Here is a 15210-nt window from a genome sequence, read left to right on the forward strand (position 1 = left end):
TTTACTTTTTATATTTGGACATTTACCTATCTAGATTTTTTTTTTGCAATGTGAGGTTTTTCAGGTTTTTTGGTTTTTGGCAGCTGACCAGCACAGGGATTAAACCTTGGCCCTCGGTATTATCAGTGCCATACTCTAACCAACTAACTGGCCAGCCCAATGTGGGGTTCTTCTAACATAATTCTTCCAAATGAATAAGCAATTTATGCCAGAACCATCCTTTTCCCACAGAAATGTATTACCTCCATAAAGTATGCTACTGAAATATTAACATCAATTCTCACTTTTTAATGAGTTAAAATTATGTTTAATATATAAAACTCCTTTCCATTGTCACTACAAAGGGAATATTGTGCATACAAATTGTTTTCAGGTGTTTTAGTTAATTTTGGCACTCCTGATGAAAATAAAAGTTCTGTCACTTCTCATTCTAATTACTCCCACTGACTTTCTTCTTTTTATACTAAGGAAGCATATATATTCTTGGTAATTCTTGGTGGGGTGAGAAGTAACATGGAAAGCCATTTTCTTCCACACAAAGGGGAAATAGCAGCAGTGGAAACAGAAACAGGAAGCAAGTAAAAAACTTTAACCCATCATGGACACAAAAACACTAAAACAAACTATAAACAAGTAAAATTATTTATTTAAAGTACGTTTCTCTTGTGGGGAAAAATTTTTTTCTTTAAAGCACATTTAAAAGTACTCTTTATTCACTTCCTGTAAAACATTTCCATTTTACAAGTAGCAAAACTAAAAGGCTATTTCTCTTTATGCATTTATTTTTCTCTTAGAAATAAAGTCTCATGGTACTAAACACTGATTTTAATCATTACCAACCCTAACTTTGCCCCTGTTGGTGACATAACTAAAACATAAATCAAAAAAGTAGGGCCGAGCCCGTGGAGCACTCGGGAGAGTGTGGCACTGGGAGCGCGGCGACGCTCCCGCCGCAGGTTCGGATCCTATATGAGAATGGCCGGTGCACTGGCTGAGTGCCGGTCACGAAAAAGACAAAAAAAAAAAAAAAAAAGTAGTTAAGGAATTTTAAATCAGAGAGTTTCATTTATAGCTTACCAATCATGTATGTTAGCTGAATGACAAAAATAAAGTCTGATGTAGGAAAGTTGTCATCTACTTAACTATAGATGATCATGGCTTCTTCATTTAAGATTAACTCAATTTGGAAAGTAAAAGATACAGTCCTAAGGACTCAGTAACCTCTTATTTTTTCTTTTAAAGACTTATTTAAAATATTAACTATTTTGGTGCCTGATTGAAAAAATAAGTAATAAAGATCAGACTAGAGTCCCTACTTGGAATCCAACTGGCATCTACGAGCACTGTTAACCATGTCGGGGCTGGCTGGTTAGAGTGTGGACTTGTAACACTAAGGTCAAAGGTTTGGATCCTGGTACCAGCCAACTGCCAAATAAAAAGCTATGACAGATTTTGTGCCCTTTCATTAAAAGGACTCACATTGTGAACACCAGCATGCTTTAGTTTAAATAAACATTTTCAATCCTGAATTTTGAGGACACAATCCACAAGATAAAATCACAGTTGTTTTCTTTTTTCCTTTACCATGATCTAATATATTAATTCCTCCATATTAAACCTACCTTTCCAGACATGTAGAAATTATATTTTCAAAAATCCAGAATAAAACCACTCAGAACATTTAAAATTTGTATTTGAAAAGCATTTCACAATATTACATCTAAGTTGCACAGAAGACCCCAGTGATCACTAGGAAATCTACCACAGTCCAGTTTTTCCAACCCAAGGAGGTCCAAACTTCGGGGAATAATGTGGCCCTCTTCTGCTGCTGCTCTGAAAAATATTCTATCAAAACGAAGTTTACAAGTAGCAGTTATTCCAAGATTAGAGTTCATTTGTGTATCCCATGTATACTGGCAATGCTTAGGTTTGCCCAAAAACTCCCAGACATCCAAAATGTCATTGGGTAAACCACCACATTTGGTAACCTGAAAAGAAAAAGAATACTCTGTAAGGTGGAAATAGCAAAGACACCTCTGTAAGGAATAAGTAGATAATACAAAAATATCAAGATAGCCAAAAAGGTTTGGGATCTTCCCTTTCTCTTCTGCCATAAATAGGTCCCTAACTTTGTGTGTAGATAAAACTCAGAGGGCTGAACACTCATGGCCTCAGTTACTGCTTTTAGTAGTTTTTAAAAAATGAACTCAAATGAAAAGAAGGCAAAACTGACACTCTTACTTGAGTCTACAAATTTAGAAGTGTAGCATTTACATGATGCAATAATGCCAACTGCCTTCACAATTTTATGTGAACTTTACTAAGGATTAATTCTTCTTTCTCCAGGAAGAATGCACACTCCAAGGGCTAAAAAAATTTGTGTGTGGTACAACATACAACATAAAACTTATCATTTTAACCATTTTTAAGTGAACAGTTCTCCGGCTTTAAGTACATTCATGCTGTTGTGCGACCATCGCCACCATCCATCTCCAGAATTTTTTCATCTTTCCCAACTGAAACTCTCTATCCACTAAACACTAGTTCATTACTCCTTTATCAGCAAGTCCCTAGTACCAACCATTCTACTTTCTGTCTCTGTGAATCTGACTGGTTTAGGAAATTCATGTAAGAGTCATAATATTTTTTCCTTTTTTGATTGACTTCATTTGCTTAGCCAAATGTCTTTAAGATTTATCCATGTTGTAGCATGTGTCAAAATCTCCTTCCTTTTTAAGGCTGAGTAACATTCCATTGTATGTGCATACCACAATTAGTTTATCCATTCATCTATCAGTGAAACTCGGGCTGCTTCTACCTTTTGGTTATTGTGAATAATTTTGCTATGAACATGGGTATACAAATATCTGTTCAAATCCTTGCTTTTGGGTACATACCTAAGTAATTCTATGTTTAATTTTTTGAGGTCCTAAAAAACCCTAATATATCTCAATTGAACTAAGGGGAAAGAGACCTTTCAGACCTGGGCATGGTAGTGGCAGGAAAAAGGAGTAAAAAAGGTTGATAAAAGCCAAAAAAAAAAAAAAAAGGAAATCTAAGAAGGAAGAGAGTTAAGGACAGCTCTCATGGTCAAATCTTTCTGTTCCTTTCAAATAAACTCAACTGTTTCTAAACTCTTCTAATTATTTTCTCTATATGCCTTCTTGTTAATCCAACATACATACTGTTTTGTGCTATTTCACATGCAGTATTTGTTTTCTCCCAATAATGCAAGAGCCTCTCCTGCCCCTAGGCATACAGCACAGGCTAAAAAAATATTTGCTGAATTGCATTTGCAAGGCGACTTATACATTTTGAGTGACTAAAGGTCCTAGTTTTAACATCTTTGGTCAAAGAAACCTAAATTACTTTCTATAGCAATAATCTGCCACCAAACACTGAACTGACTTCATAACTCACTTCTTGATCCCTTAAATTTGTATCTCCAGCAAATATAACTGTAGCAGAGTCTGGTGCCTCTTGCATCTTCTTCAAAACCATTTTTAACTGATTCATTCGTTCCTTTGCATGCCCTCTGGTGCTCTCCAAATGGGAAGTCATAAGGCAAAGTTCATTACCCGACACACTCACCTGCAACAGGATTAATAATTACAACTGTTAAAACTGCCCACTGACCAGTAATGCTGAACTTTCATAACAGAATCAGAAGATTGTTCAGTCAACTGGTATATATTTACTAAACTGAAACAGTATAATCAGCACTGTGCCCATCTCTCTGGGTCAAAAGTAGTATAAGGTGCTAACCCTGCCCCCAAAGAAGACTGCTTAGCAAGGATGATCTAACCCAGATGTCACCTCCACTGTGGGTCCTTCCCCAATGTCCCCGGGCTGTCAGTGGCTCTCTCTTCTACACTTCTACAGCCTGCTGGACAGACTGCTTTTAAAGTCCCCTAGACTGAATTAGAACAATCATTTCCCTCCTACAAAGCCACAAGTCATTTGCAAGCAGAGATGGTTCTTGTTTATTGTTATATTATTAAGGGCCTGGCACACAGGTTCTCAAAAATGGTCAGTTAATTCAATTAATGAAAATAATCTACCATTTTCAATGATCTACCAAAAATAAAAGATCTGTCATTACACCAACTGCTGGCAGAATCAAGTCCAATTCTTTCATACTAGGCGTTCAAGCTCTTCTATAATCTGCATCATACTTACTTTTCAACCTCTTGTAACACTACTCCCTTTGTGTACTCTACACCCAACTGAATACAATGCTCATTCATACCCATACAAATACGCTTCCTGCAACTTGCAAAAGTTGGCTCATGGTGGTTTCTCCATCTGAACTCTTCTTAATGTCTACATCTTCTGTATTTTTCAGGGCCCAATTCAAATATCACTTCCTTTATGAAACCCTCAGTTAGTAATCTGGCTAAAAGTCATCTCTCCTTTCTCTAAACTTCCAGACATCATTTACACCTCTCCTGTTGCACTTATGCCTTTCCTATACTTTAGTTACTATATATATACATCTCTCCCTTACTAATCTGTAAACTGTATGAGAACAGGATCTATTTGATTCATTTTTGTAAGCCTTACAGAGTACAACACAATACCATGTATAGAACACAGAGTAAAACACTTTATTTACTTTAGGAAGCAAATGTAGAATGTTAGCAAACTCTAAAATATTCTTAGGAAAACATCTAATAGATTAAGAACTCTATTTTTATATGTTTGTCTATATTTAGAATTCATGTAAAAAGTTAATTTGCAAAGTTAAGACTTTTTTTGTTTTTTTTGGTAGCTGTCCAATATGGGGATCCGAATCTTCAACCTTGATGTTCACACCACACTCTACCAACTGAGCCAACTGACCAGCCTTTGAAGACTATTTAAGAGAATCTATATGTAAGGAGCAAATTTTTCTCTAAAGGCAATTTTTTTTTTTTTAAAAAGACAACAACATGGAACCATAAAAAAAAGTCTATTCTTTTTTTTAAAAAGTCAACTTTTAAAAATTACTTACATGCACACACAAAAGGTTTCTCATCATTTTGGTATCTGGAAAAGGAATAATCTCTTGGCTTTTTAGTTTCATTCTTGATTTCTTCAACATTATGGCTGTGAAATATCCTTCTTCATGACCTTCAAAGGTTTATGGAAAAGAATTTAGATTGAGAAGGTAGAGGGCATTTTCAGTTTACCACAAGTTCCTTTACTGAAGATTTTATAACAAACAAGTAACTGATATTTAAATGGATCTAAACCTTTGAAGTAAACTATTATTTCATAATAGTTCAAGGTGGCCAACTAAGTCCATATGTTTACCTGCCCCCTCCCAAAATTTAACTGGAAATATGGAAGAAACATAAAAACAAATGTATAAAAATGCCAAAAAGTTAATGCTGCCAATATCAAATGAGAAAATTTGAGAAATTTCTGACAGAGTAGATGAGACTTAAACTGAGACAACTGATATGAATTTACTACTTCTCATGCTGTAAGCATCAGAAAAATCATAGTACATAAATAAAAAATTTAGAAATATATATATCTGCAAGAAGAAGAGAATAAGAATAGAAGAGCAGTAAATGAAAGCTTCCAACAGTTTTGCAGAAAACAGATAGAGAAGTGGTAACTGGTTTATCAAACAGGGGGAAACCACTTGAGTGCCTGTAGCAGAGAACCATGAACTGGAAGCAAGCATATTTTTCCCACCACGGCCTGGAAATACTTAGTCCTCAAACACAAAGTTACCGTAAAAGGTAAGGTGCTGAGCTAAGAACAGGATGGCCAGTTCAAAGTCTGCATATAGGGTTAAACACCTCCCAGGTGTCCCCCGCTTCTCCTTACAGCCAAGTGATCACCCTTCTACTAACAGGAGGCTATAGGTTTATAAAGAAATTGAATTTTAGAGGCTCTAGTCACCAGCTGCTGGGAGAGGTGTGTGTGTTATAGGAGGGATGGTAGGGGAATAAGTTGAGATGTGTGACTGAAAACAGGAATTAAGTGAAAATGTACCTACACAAGAGAGGGGGCCTCAGCTCCGTTCCTCTTACCTGCTTCTAGCAGGTAGGCAAACAAGCACACCACACCTAACACCCAGAAAACAGAAAGCTAAAAGATTACTTTTTTAAAAAAAACCTGAATGGCCTCAGATTAAAGGCCTTTATATATAGACACACTGACAGATGGGTATCTCCCCCAATGAACAAGCAGTTTGTTCCAAAATCAATCCCTTCCCCACCTCTGGTGAGGCACACTACCTATACCTAGCCTTGCTCAGGGGTATTAAGCTATAGACCTACTGTTTTAAGGAACAAGTCTAACATGACGTGATAGACACTAACATACGATGACACAGCATAACCAAAACAAACAAAAAGAAAGAAATGAAAACAGTGTAGAGAAGAATATTAAAACCTAAACAAACAGAAAACTAATAAAAAAGATGTCCTCAGAGATAAAATATTGCATCTATAAACCAAGAAGAATATGTCATAAACAAGACAGTATACAGTAGAACAGATAGTCAGAGAATATCTTTATATGAACATTAAGGGATCAACCCAAGAAGTCCACTGAAAAAGGGAGGGGTAAAGAAATTGTAAAAAATGGAGGGAGGGAAAGAAAGGGAGAGAAAGGAAAAGGAAAGAACAAGAAGTGAAAGGAAGGGAAAAGGAGAAAAGTGAAAGAAGAGGTGTGGGAAGGGAGGAAAGCAGGAAGGAGATGAGGAGAGGAGAGGGAAATAGAGGGGAGGGGAGGAGAGGAGAGGGGAGGGGAGGAGAGGGGAGGAGAGGAGAGGAAGGGGGAGAGGGAACGAAGGAGAGGGGGAGAAAGAGGGGAGAGGGGGGGAGAGGGAGAGAAGGGGGAGAGGGAGAGAAAGGGGGGAGAGAGGGGGAGAGGGGTAAAGAAGGGGAGGGAGGGGGAGAGGGGTAAAGAGGGGGAGGGAGGGAGAGGGAAAGAAAAGGATTTTTCAGAACAGAAGTTTTCCGAGGAGCCAAAGTTCCCACCAAGCAGTCAGCACAATAAATGAAAAAAAGACCCAGACAACACTAGGTCTAAAAATAAGACCCTCAAAGCTTCCAGAGATAGGAAAAAAGAAAAGAACAAGAATTAGAATGGAATGAGACTTATCATTAAAAATAGAAACTTGAATACACTAAACCAATGCCTTCAAAATTCTGTGGGAAAATGACTTCCTACCTAGGAATCTATGTCCAGCTAAACTATTGTTGGAAAAATACAAAATTAATTCTTTCAGTAGCTTGTTTTGCCTTTAAAACAGAACTTGCTTATTGTATCAGCTTTACTGATTATCAACTGCTCGTACTCCCGCTTTTGTAAATGTGCTTGCTTATCACATGGACTACTGTACTGGCTACATGAATGCTGAGAGAACAAAACTTAAAAGAATCTTGAAACGTCTGCCTATAAAAGCCTTGTAAAACCTAGCTTGGGGTCCAGATTTTGAAGCATTTGCTCGTCTGGGCCTGCCGGAGTAATAAAATACCTGACTCTCCAACCCTCTGAGTGCCAACTGCTTCCTTGCTGAGTCCGTTCCATAACTATCAATCAGCTACAATGCTAGAACACAGGCACTTTCAAATAGCTAGGATTCAAAAACTTCACTACACATTTACTACGTATTAAAAATTAATTAAGAGAAGGTACTCTAATAAAATGAGGAAGTAATCCAAGGTGGAGGGAAGCATGGGACTCAGAAAACAAGAAATCCAAAACAGGAGAAGCAAAAAGAATTCTGAAGAGAATGCATAAAAGAAGTCCTACAAAGAAGAGAGAGACACAGAAACTGAAAGAACACTCACCTTAGCAATTTTGAATTAAAGAGCAAATTCAAATTAAAAATCACATACTATTCCTTCTTTTTTGTAGACACAGAAAAAAAAAATCACATACTATGTAAAAGTCAAAGAAAGAATTATATATGAAAATCATGAGATGTGGCCAAAGCTGTACTTTAAATGTACTTAGCAAAAACAAAAAACTAAATTACTCAGGACAAAAAGTTTTATAAAGAACAAAAAAATAAATAAGAAGGAATTAATAAAGATAAAGCCTTTTTATTTTTATTTTTATTTATTTATTTATTTATTTTTTGGTCTTCTTCATGACCGGCACTCAGCCAGTGAGTGCACCGGCCATTCCTATACAGGATCCAAACCCGTGGCGGGAGCGTCGCCATGCTCCCAGCGCAGCACTCTCCCGAGTGTGCCACGGGCTCGGCCCAAGATAAAGCCTTTTTAAAAAGGCATAACCACAATGTGATTATCACACTTAAAATTTTTAACAATTGAATTTCACCAAAATGCTAATCAGTGCATCAAATTTTAATTTATATTTTCCTGAAAAATCATCCATTTCAACCATCTGTTCACATTTATTAACATTAAGCTATATAAAGTATTCTCCTACAATTTCTTCAATATTCGGTGTCTTGTTTTTCTTAAACTTACTTGTGCTTTTTCTTCTCTATATTCCAATAGGCTAACATTATCGTTTTCATTGATCTATTTTTCAAAGAAAAAGACAAGTTAAATAACAGGAAAATTGTTACCTGTAATAATCTCATAATTACTTGTTCTCTTCTTTAGGTAACTATAATATGGGGGTATAACTTCCTGTAGAAATACCACATCTGGGCTGTACCTAGTTAAAAACATCAATTTATGAGGAACACCAAGTATAATATTTCATTTTCAGCTACCTCATTGAAGGCAATTCCACAACATTAAGGGAAACAAACACAAAACTATTACCCTCTAGGGTACCTAATGTTCAATATTTACACCAATCTTTGATAACTATAAAATGACAAATATCTGTGCTATTTAAGATCTGTATTATAAGGATCACACTAAAAAGAACTGGAATGACTGACAATAGAAACCATTACATTGAGAGCCTACAATGGTCCTATACTCTAAAAGATGCTTTCAGTCCTCTTGAAGCAGTTATTATCCACCGTGAAGAAAACCAGAACTTAAGTCATTTGCCCAAGGTCACAGAGCCAATATGGGCAAAACCAGACATTTTTGGTAATTTTCATTTTATAGCAGTAATTATATACAAAGTTTAATAAGTAAAACAGTACTAGAAGGCTTCTAACGAAAATTTGCATACCCTCTCCACCCCAACCATCAATCCTGCTCTCAGGGGCAATCACCTCAATTCTTTCAGATGTTTTCTTCTCAGAGCTAAACTTTGAACTCAGGTCTATTTTTAAAGCCCATAATCTTGAACTGTTACTTTGTAGATACCTAGGACATATTATCACCATACTATTAAACAGAAGTGATAATACTTACAAAGCTAAATAAGAACACACCCCTCGAGCCCTCTCTTGCAGATTGTTTAGATCCAATCCATCAATATTCCAGGTAATGAAAGAGAACATGCTGCCATTTTCTTGCTGAGTATTTTCAGAAGAGCTGATTTTAGAAGTACTGGAATCAGTTGTTTCTTCATTGGTTAGGTCAACACTGGTGATATCAGAATAAAACACAATTTCACAAATAATCTATAAATTGATTAAGAATTATTTTGTACTTCTAGCCCTCATTTTACAGATAAATTTAAAAAGAGCCCTAAAAGTATCTACCTAGAGAAGAGCAAAACTCATATGACTGAGGAAAAAGATTCTTACTGTGTTATCCAAATATTGCTCACTTATAGTTATAGACAACTCACTATCCTTCAATGACGTGCCACTAAAATAATTTTATAAATTATGACCCTAAGTTAGACTAAGAAATGTAAGATTTCCAAATTTATTTGAATTCATTTTAAATCATATTTGAAATAAGATCCCATTTGCAGCACATAAATAATGGCCGGAAATTCTTTGCTACTTCCCTCTTTGAGTGGTGAAATTTAATACCCTTCCCCTTGAATCTGGGCCTTAGTGACTTGCTTGACCAAAAGAATACAATGGAAAACATACTCTGGGACTTATGAGGTTTGGTCATAAGAAGGCTTGCAGCTTCCATTCAGGCCAGGAACCTTGAATTGCCATGTGAGAAGTCCAACTAGCCTGAGACTGCCATGCAGGAAAGGCCACATATACATTCTCTAGTCCACAGTCCTACCTTACCCCACCATCCGCCATCCCCATCAAGACCCCAGACATGTGAATAGAAGGACAAAACATTAAAAGGCAACCACTACTGAGCATTTATAAAGTATACTTATGTAAATTTTTGAATTTATAATTTTAATAAATTTAATAGCAATATTTTAACTTTTTATTTTGAAATAATTTCAGACTTTCGGAACTGCAAAAACAGTGAAAAGAATTCCTGTACACCTTTCACCCAGATTCCCCAAATGTTAACATTTTACTTAATATTCACTTGCTTTATTCTTTTTATTCTGAAACATTTGCTTAAATACTTTTGTATGTATTTCTTGAAAGCAAGGACATACTTACATATATACCTAATGTGATTATGAAAAGTCAAGAAATTATCCTTGATACAATATTATCTAATTTAAAGACCTATTCAAATGTTGCCAATTGTGCTAGTAGTGCCCTGATGGAGTTGGATGTGTTGTCCCCACCAAGACTCATGTGGAAGTCTGATCCCCAATGTGGCAGTGTTGGAAACTGATTGAGTCACATGGGTGGATCCCTCATAAATGGATTAATGCTCTCCCTTGGGGAGGGGAGATTAATGAGTGAGTTCTCGCTCTATTAGTTCCCGTAAGAGTTTGTTGTTTTAAAGGACCCTGGCACCTCCTCTCTCTTTCTCTCTCTCTCTTGCTTCCTCTCTTGCCATGTGATCTGCTTGTACCCGCCAGCTGCCTGCCGCTTTTCCGCCATGAGTAGAAGCAGCCTGAGGCCCATGCCAGATGCAGCTGTCCCAGAATTGTAAGCCAAATAAACCTCTTTCCTTTATAAATTACCCAGTCTCAGGTATTTCTGTTATGGCAAAACAAAATGGACTACAACATGCCCTAATCCAGGATTTACATGTTGCATTTAGATGGCATGTCTCTTTTATTTTCCTTTAATCCAGAACAGTTCCTCAGTCTTTGCCTCTCATGACACTGACATTTTTTAAGAATAAAAGCCATTTATTTTATAAAATGTCCTTCAGTCTGGGTTTGTCTGATATTTTCTCATGATTAAAGTTATGCATTTTTTTTGACAGAACACATAGCACAGAATGACATTACATCTTCCAGGGTGCATTATATCAGGAGGCAGCTGTAAGAAATCCATCCCAATACTGGTGATGTTAACTTTCATCAAGTGGTTAAGGTGATGTCAACCAGATTTCTCAATTGCAAAGTTATGATTTTCCCCTTTGTAATAAATAACAAGGCTCTGGGACAGGGTCTCTCAAAGCTGGTTCCACCTTAGAATCACCTGGGGAGCTTTTTTTTTAAAAAAAGAAAAAGCCTCTGAGAGACAAATGAGCCCCACTCCAGATTAATAAAATTATAATCTCTGGAGAGTTGGGCCTTGGAAAAGTATTTTTTAAATTCCCCAGGTAACTTTAATATGCAGCTATGATTCAGCACAGCTGTTTTAAGAGGATCTCCCTTGTTTCTCCTTGTGGAGTATGCATAAAGCAAACGTACTTCACAGGGCCTGGTTTTCCAAAGCCTTGCAGTTTCAAATATTGACCTTACAAAGGACAGGAAATTTTCCCCAGGCTATAGTCTCTGTTGTAAGATAAAGAATTGTAACACAGCAAGGTTGCTGGCTCAAAGGCAGACAGGTTACTGATTGATATGTAAAGATACTGGGAAATTGCTGTAAGAAGAGAATGTTTGCTAAGATCAAGCTTTTGTTGATGGATCAACTTAACTTCTTGAAAAATTACATTATGGAACATCACCTTGCTTTTCTTAGTGAATGTTACCAGCTTCTATTGTTAAACTTGTTAAACAGTACTTAGAAAAAACCCACCTATGTACTCTTCCCATAACTTCCTGGTTTGGAGAATAAATGCGGGAAGAGAACCCCAATTTGGGGTTAATTTCCCAAATGGAAGGAGTGCCTCTATCTTGAGGGTTCCAGGAGATTCACCCCTTTTTGGGGCTTCTCACTGCTCAGAAGAGATGGGCTTTGAGTAATCTTTGGCGGCTCCGTCACCCAGGGGAGAAGGGGTGACAAATCTGTGGGAGGCAAAGCAACATCTCCTGAGAAACACTAAAGATAGATTCCAATGTAGGGGGCTAATCTCTTTAGTGTTCAATTTCAGTTTTTTGCTGATATCCTAGGAATTTGCTTTAGAACTGAGACTCATGCCTCATTGGTTTAAGATCACCGAAGCCCCTGCTTAGCAGGCTTGAGTTTTTCTGGTCATAAAATCTTCCTATCAATTTCCTTTTTTCCTTTACTTCCATTTAGCCATCACCAAAAATCTAATAAGGTCATGCTCCATGGATGTGCAAGCCTTAGAAACACCCTGAACCTTATCCCTTTCCCATTTTTTCTCTCCTCTGTGGATTAAACTTTAAAGCCTCACTCTCATTGGCACTCGATCTGAGTTCTATGAGACAACAGACCACAGCTTAATCAACCACTTTGCTTGTTTTTTTTGCCAATTTACCATTCTGGGGTACAGGACTCCTGACTCCTAACAGTCCCCCATGCCACCATTACTCAGTTCAATCCACATTTTTTCTGAGGGCCCATTTCAGGGAATCCACTTACTTTGTACCAATTTATTGGTTACAGTTTAGTCTGTTGCCTACTAACAGACACTAACTCAGGTTGGTTTGAGCAAAACAGGGAAATTTATAAGGAAACAGAAACTTGTCACAGCCAGAAGCAGGAATGCAGCCATGCCCAAAGAAGGGCAAGCAGGGGCATTCTCCTTTTCTCTGCTTCATTCTTTCTCTGAAGACCACTGTTCTCAGCTTTCCCATGCACAAAAAAGGATGGCAATAGATCCCCACAGATACTAAATTAACATGTTACAGTTCCAGCTCCCCAGGAAGATTGAGACTTGACTCTCTTGAAATCCCAGGAGACAGGATCTGACTGGCCAGTTTGGGTTAGGTGAACACCTCCTAGTTCAATTGGCTCTGGTTATTACAACATGGGAGCCAGAGATAGACCACTGTGGGTGGGTGGCCAATTCTCCAACAAGAGGGTAAGTAAATAGAGAAAGGAGCCTAATGAAATGTTCTACCACATCTGTAAACCAGTGCAGCTGAACGATCAAAGGGAGAAATGCACCTGCACTAAGAAAAACTGTACAGTCTACTCCTATGGCTAAGAGAACTTTATATATTCAGCACAAATTTACTGAGAGCCTATTATGTGACAAATATTGTATTAGATTTGGGCACTCAACAATATATAAAACAGATACTGTCTTTACCAAACGTGCAGTCTCGTAAAGACTATTTATACAGAGATACAAAGAAATAAGCAGTAATTATAATACAGACTAAGTTATTATGATAAGGGTCACAGGGGATGCTTCAGGAAAATCTGAAAGGGGAACCCTACCCAGACTCGGGAATCAGGGAAAGCTTCCTGGAGATAGTCATGTCTAAGCTGAGGCCATTAAGATAAATATCAGTTAGCACGGAAGGTGAAAGAAAAGGCTCCAGGCAGAGATAATAAAAATCTGTACAAAGACTAAAAAATGAGAGAAAATGGCTGTGAAGGTAAATTCTAGGTGCCAACTTGATTAGATTAAGGAATGCCAAGAAACCTGGTAAAGCTATCTTTTTAGGTGTGTCCATGAGGATGTTTCCAGCAGAAATCAGTATGAGAGCCTAAGTGGACTGGACTGGGTGGAAAAGACTTGCCCTCAATGCAGGTGCAAACCATCCAATCCGCCTAGGGCCGGGAGAGAACAAAAGAGAAAAAAAAAGCTCTATTCGCTGGAGCTGGGATACACTCTTCTCTCCTGTCCATGGACAGGAGAGTTCAAGACTCTTCAGCTTTGGGTTCCAGGATTTACACCAAGGACACCATAGGCTTCCCTAGATTTGAGGCCTTTGGACTTGTCCTAAGCCATGCTACCGGCATCCAGTTTGCAGAGGGCCTATCGTGGGACTTTTCTTCCCAATGGCGTGAGCTAATTACTCTGATAAATCCCCTCTCATATATTTATAATTATCCTATTGATTCTGTCTCTCTGGAGAACCCCGACTAATACAACGGCCCACTGGAAAAAGTTCGATATGCCTGCAGTGGGACAAGAAAGGCAGGAGACGAACCTGTAAAGATCGGCAGTGGCCAAACCATAGAAGGACGTATAGGGTATCAGGACTTAGAGCAGTAGTGCAGGAACTGGGGAGTGGCATTGGAATAACAGGAGCGGATGTGCATATTTTTCTTTAAAAAAACAAAAACAAAACTATTATTCTGGCTGGCCAGGGGAGAGCAAATACACACAATACGGGGAGCAAAGAGACTTCCAAGTTACCATTTTTCAATAGAAGATTTTTGCCTCATTCATTTGTTTCAAACCTCTCATTTACACAACTTCTATAATTCAAGTCAAAAATTGCATTTCCGATTTTTCCTCCCGGGACTCAAAATCACGTTCGAAGTGATAGTCTGGACCTCCCGAGAGAAGTGCTTGCCCCGCAGCTGGGGGCATCTCCAAGCAGCAGCGGCAACACCGGCCCTCCGCCTCTTAGCAGCGCCCTCCCAACCCCACGGCAGGTCCCAGGCCCCCCAACGCACGCCCATGTTAAACCGCCTCCGCCAGGACTGGTCCCCGCTCCCCTCACCGCTTACCACGTCTCGGGCTCGGAGGGGGTCTCACGGTGGCTTTCCGAGGCGCTCTCCACCAGCGGTGGCTCGAAGTAGGAGTTCAGCGCTCTCTGAAAAGGAAAGAGAGACCCAAGGTTGGGACTTAGGAGCTCCACCCACCTAGGTAAAGGAGCGGGAGGTGAGAGACAACAAAAGCCTACTTCCATCTCCCAGTCGTTCTCGGCTAAGTAGCACTGAGCCACGGCGGCGTCGCAACTCGCGACCGAAGCAAACTCCACACACAGAAGTCGCCGCTTCTTCACCTCGGGCTCTCCGTCTTCCCGCGCCACCTCCGACCCATCCTCTGGACCGCTCCCGGGCTCCATCCGCTTCCCTTCTCTTCACCGCCCCGTGACGCGGGACAAGTAGCCGACGCCCGGCTCTGCGCGTGCGCCTGCCGTCCCGGCGCTCCTACGTCAACCGCCCGGCTGGGAAACGTGCTCCGCTCTCGAAGGGCAACAGATGCGGCTGCGCGGCAGGGGAGCCGGCCG

The 15210-nt window shown here is 38.9% G+C and overlaps 1 protein-coding gene across 2 annotated transcripts; it reads right to left on the reverse strand.

Annotated features, from left to right (window-relative positions):
* Nucleotides 1-1672: 1672 nt before the first annotated feature.
* On the reverse strand, nucleotides 1673-15164 carry TDP2 (tyrosyl-DNA phosphodiesterase 2). Of its 2 annotated transcripts, XM_063096897.1 has the most exons (7): nucleotides 14881-15160; nucleotides 14705-14790; nucleotides 9297-9470; nucleotides 8546-8637; nucleotides 4994-5112; nucleotides 3421-3591; nucleotides 1673-1988 (listed from the first exon to the last, which is right to left on the reverse strand). In XM_063096897.1, exons 1-7 carry the CDS (start codon nucleotides 15043-15045, stop codon nucleotides 1707-1709), a joined length of 1089 nt encoding a protein of 362 aa, XP_062952967.1. In that variant the 5' UTR covers nucleotides 15046-15160; the 3' UTR covers nucleotides 1673-1706. The 2 variants fall into 2 exon arrangements, with proteins under 2 accessions (XP_062952967.1, XP_062952968.1); XM_063096898.1 differs by lacking the exon at nucleotides 3421-3591 and having other exon boundaries at nucleotides 14881-15164.
* Nucleotides 15165-15210: the final 46 nt, after the last annotated feature.

The sequence above is a fragment of the Cynocephalus volans genome, chromosome 5 (genome assembly GCF_027409185.1).
Source record: "Cynocephalus volans isolate mCynVol1 chromosome 5, mCynVol1.pri, whole genome shotgun sequence".
NCBI classification, from domain to species: domain Eukaryota; kingdom Metazoa; phylum Chordata; class Mammalia; order Dermoptera; family Cynocephalidae; genus Cynocephalus; species Cynocephalus volans.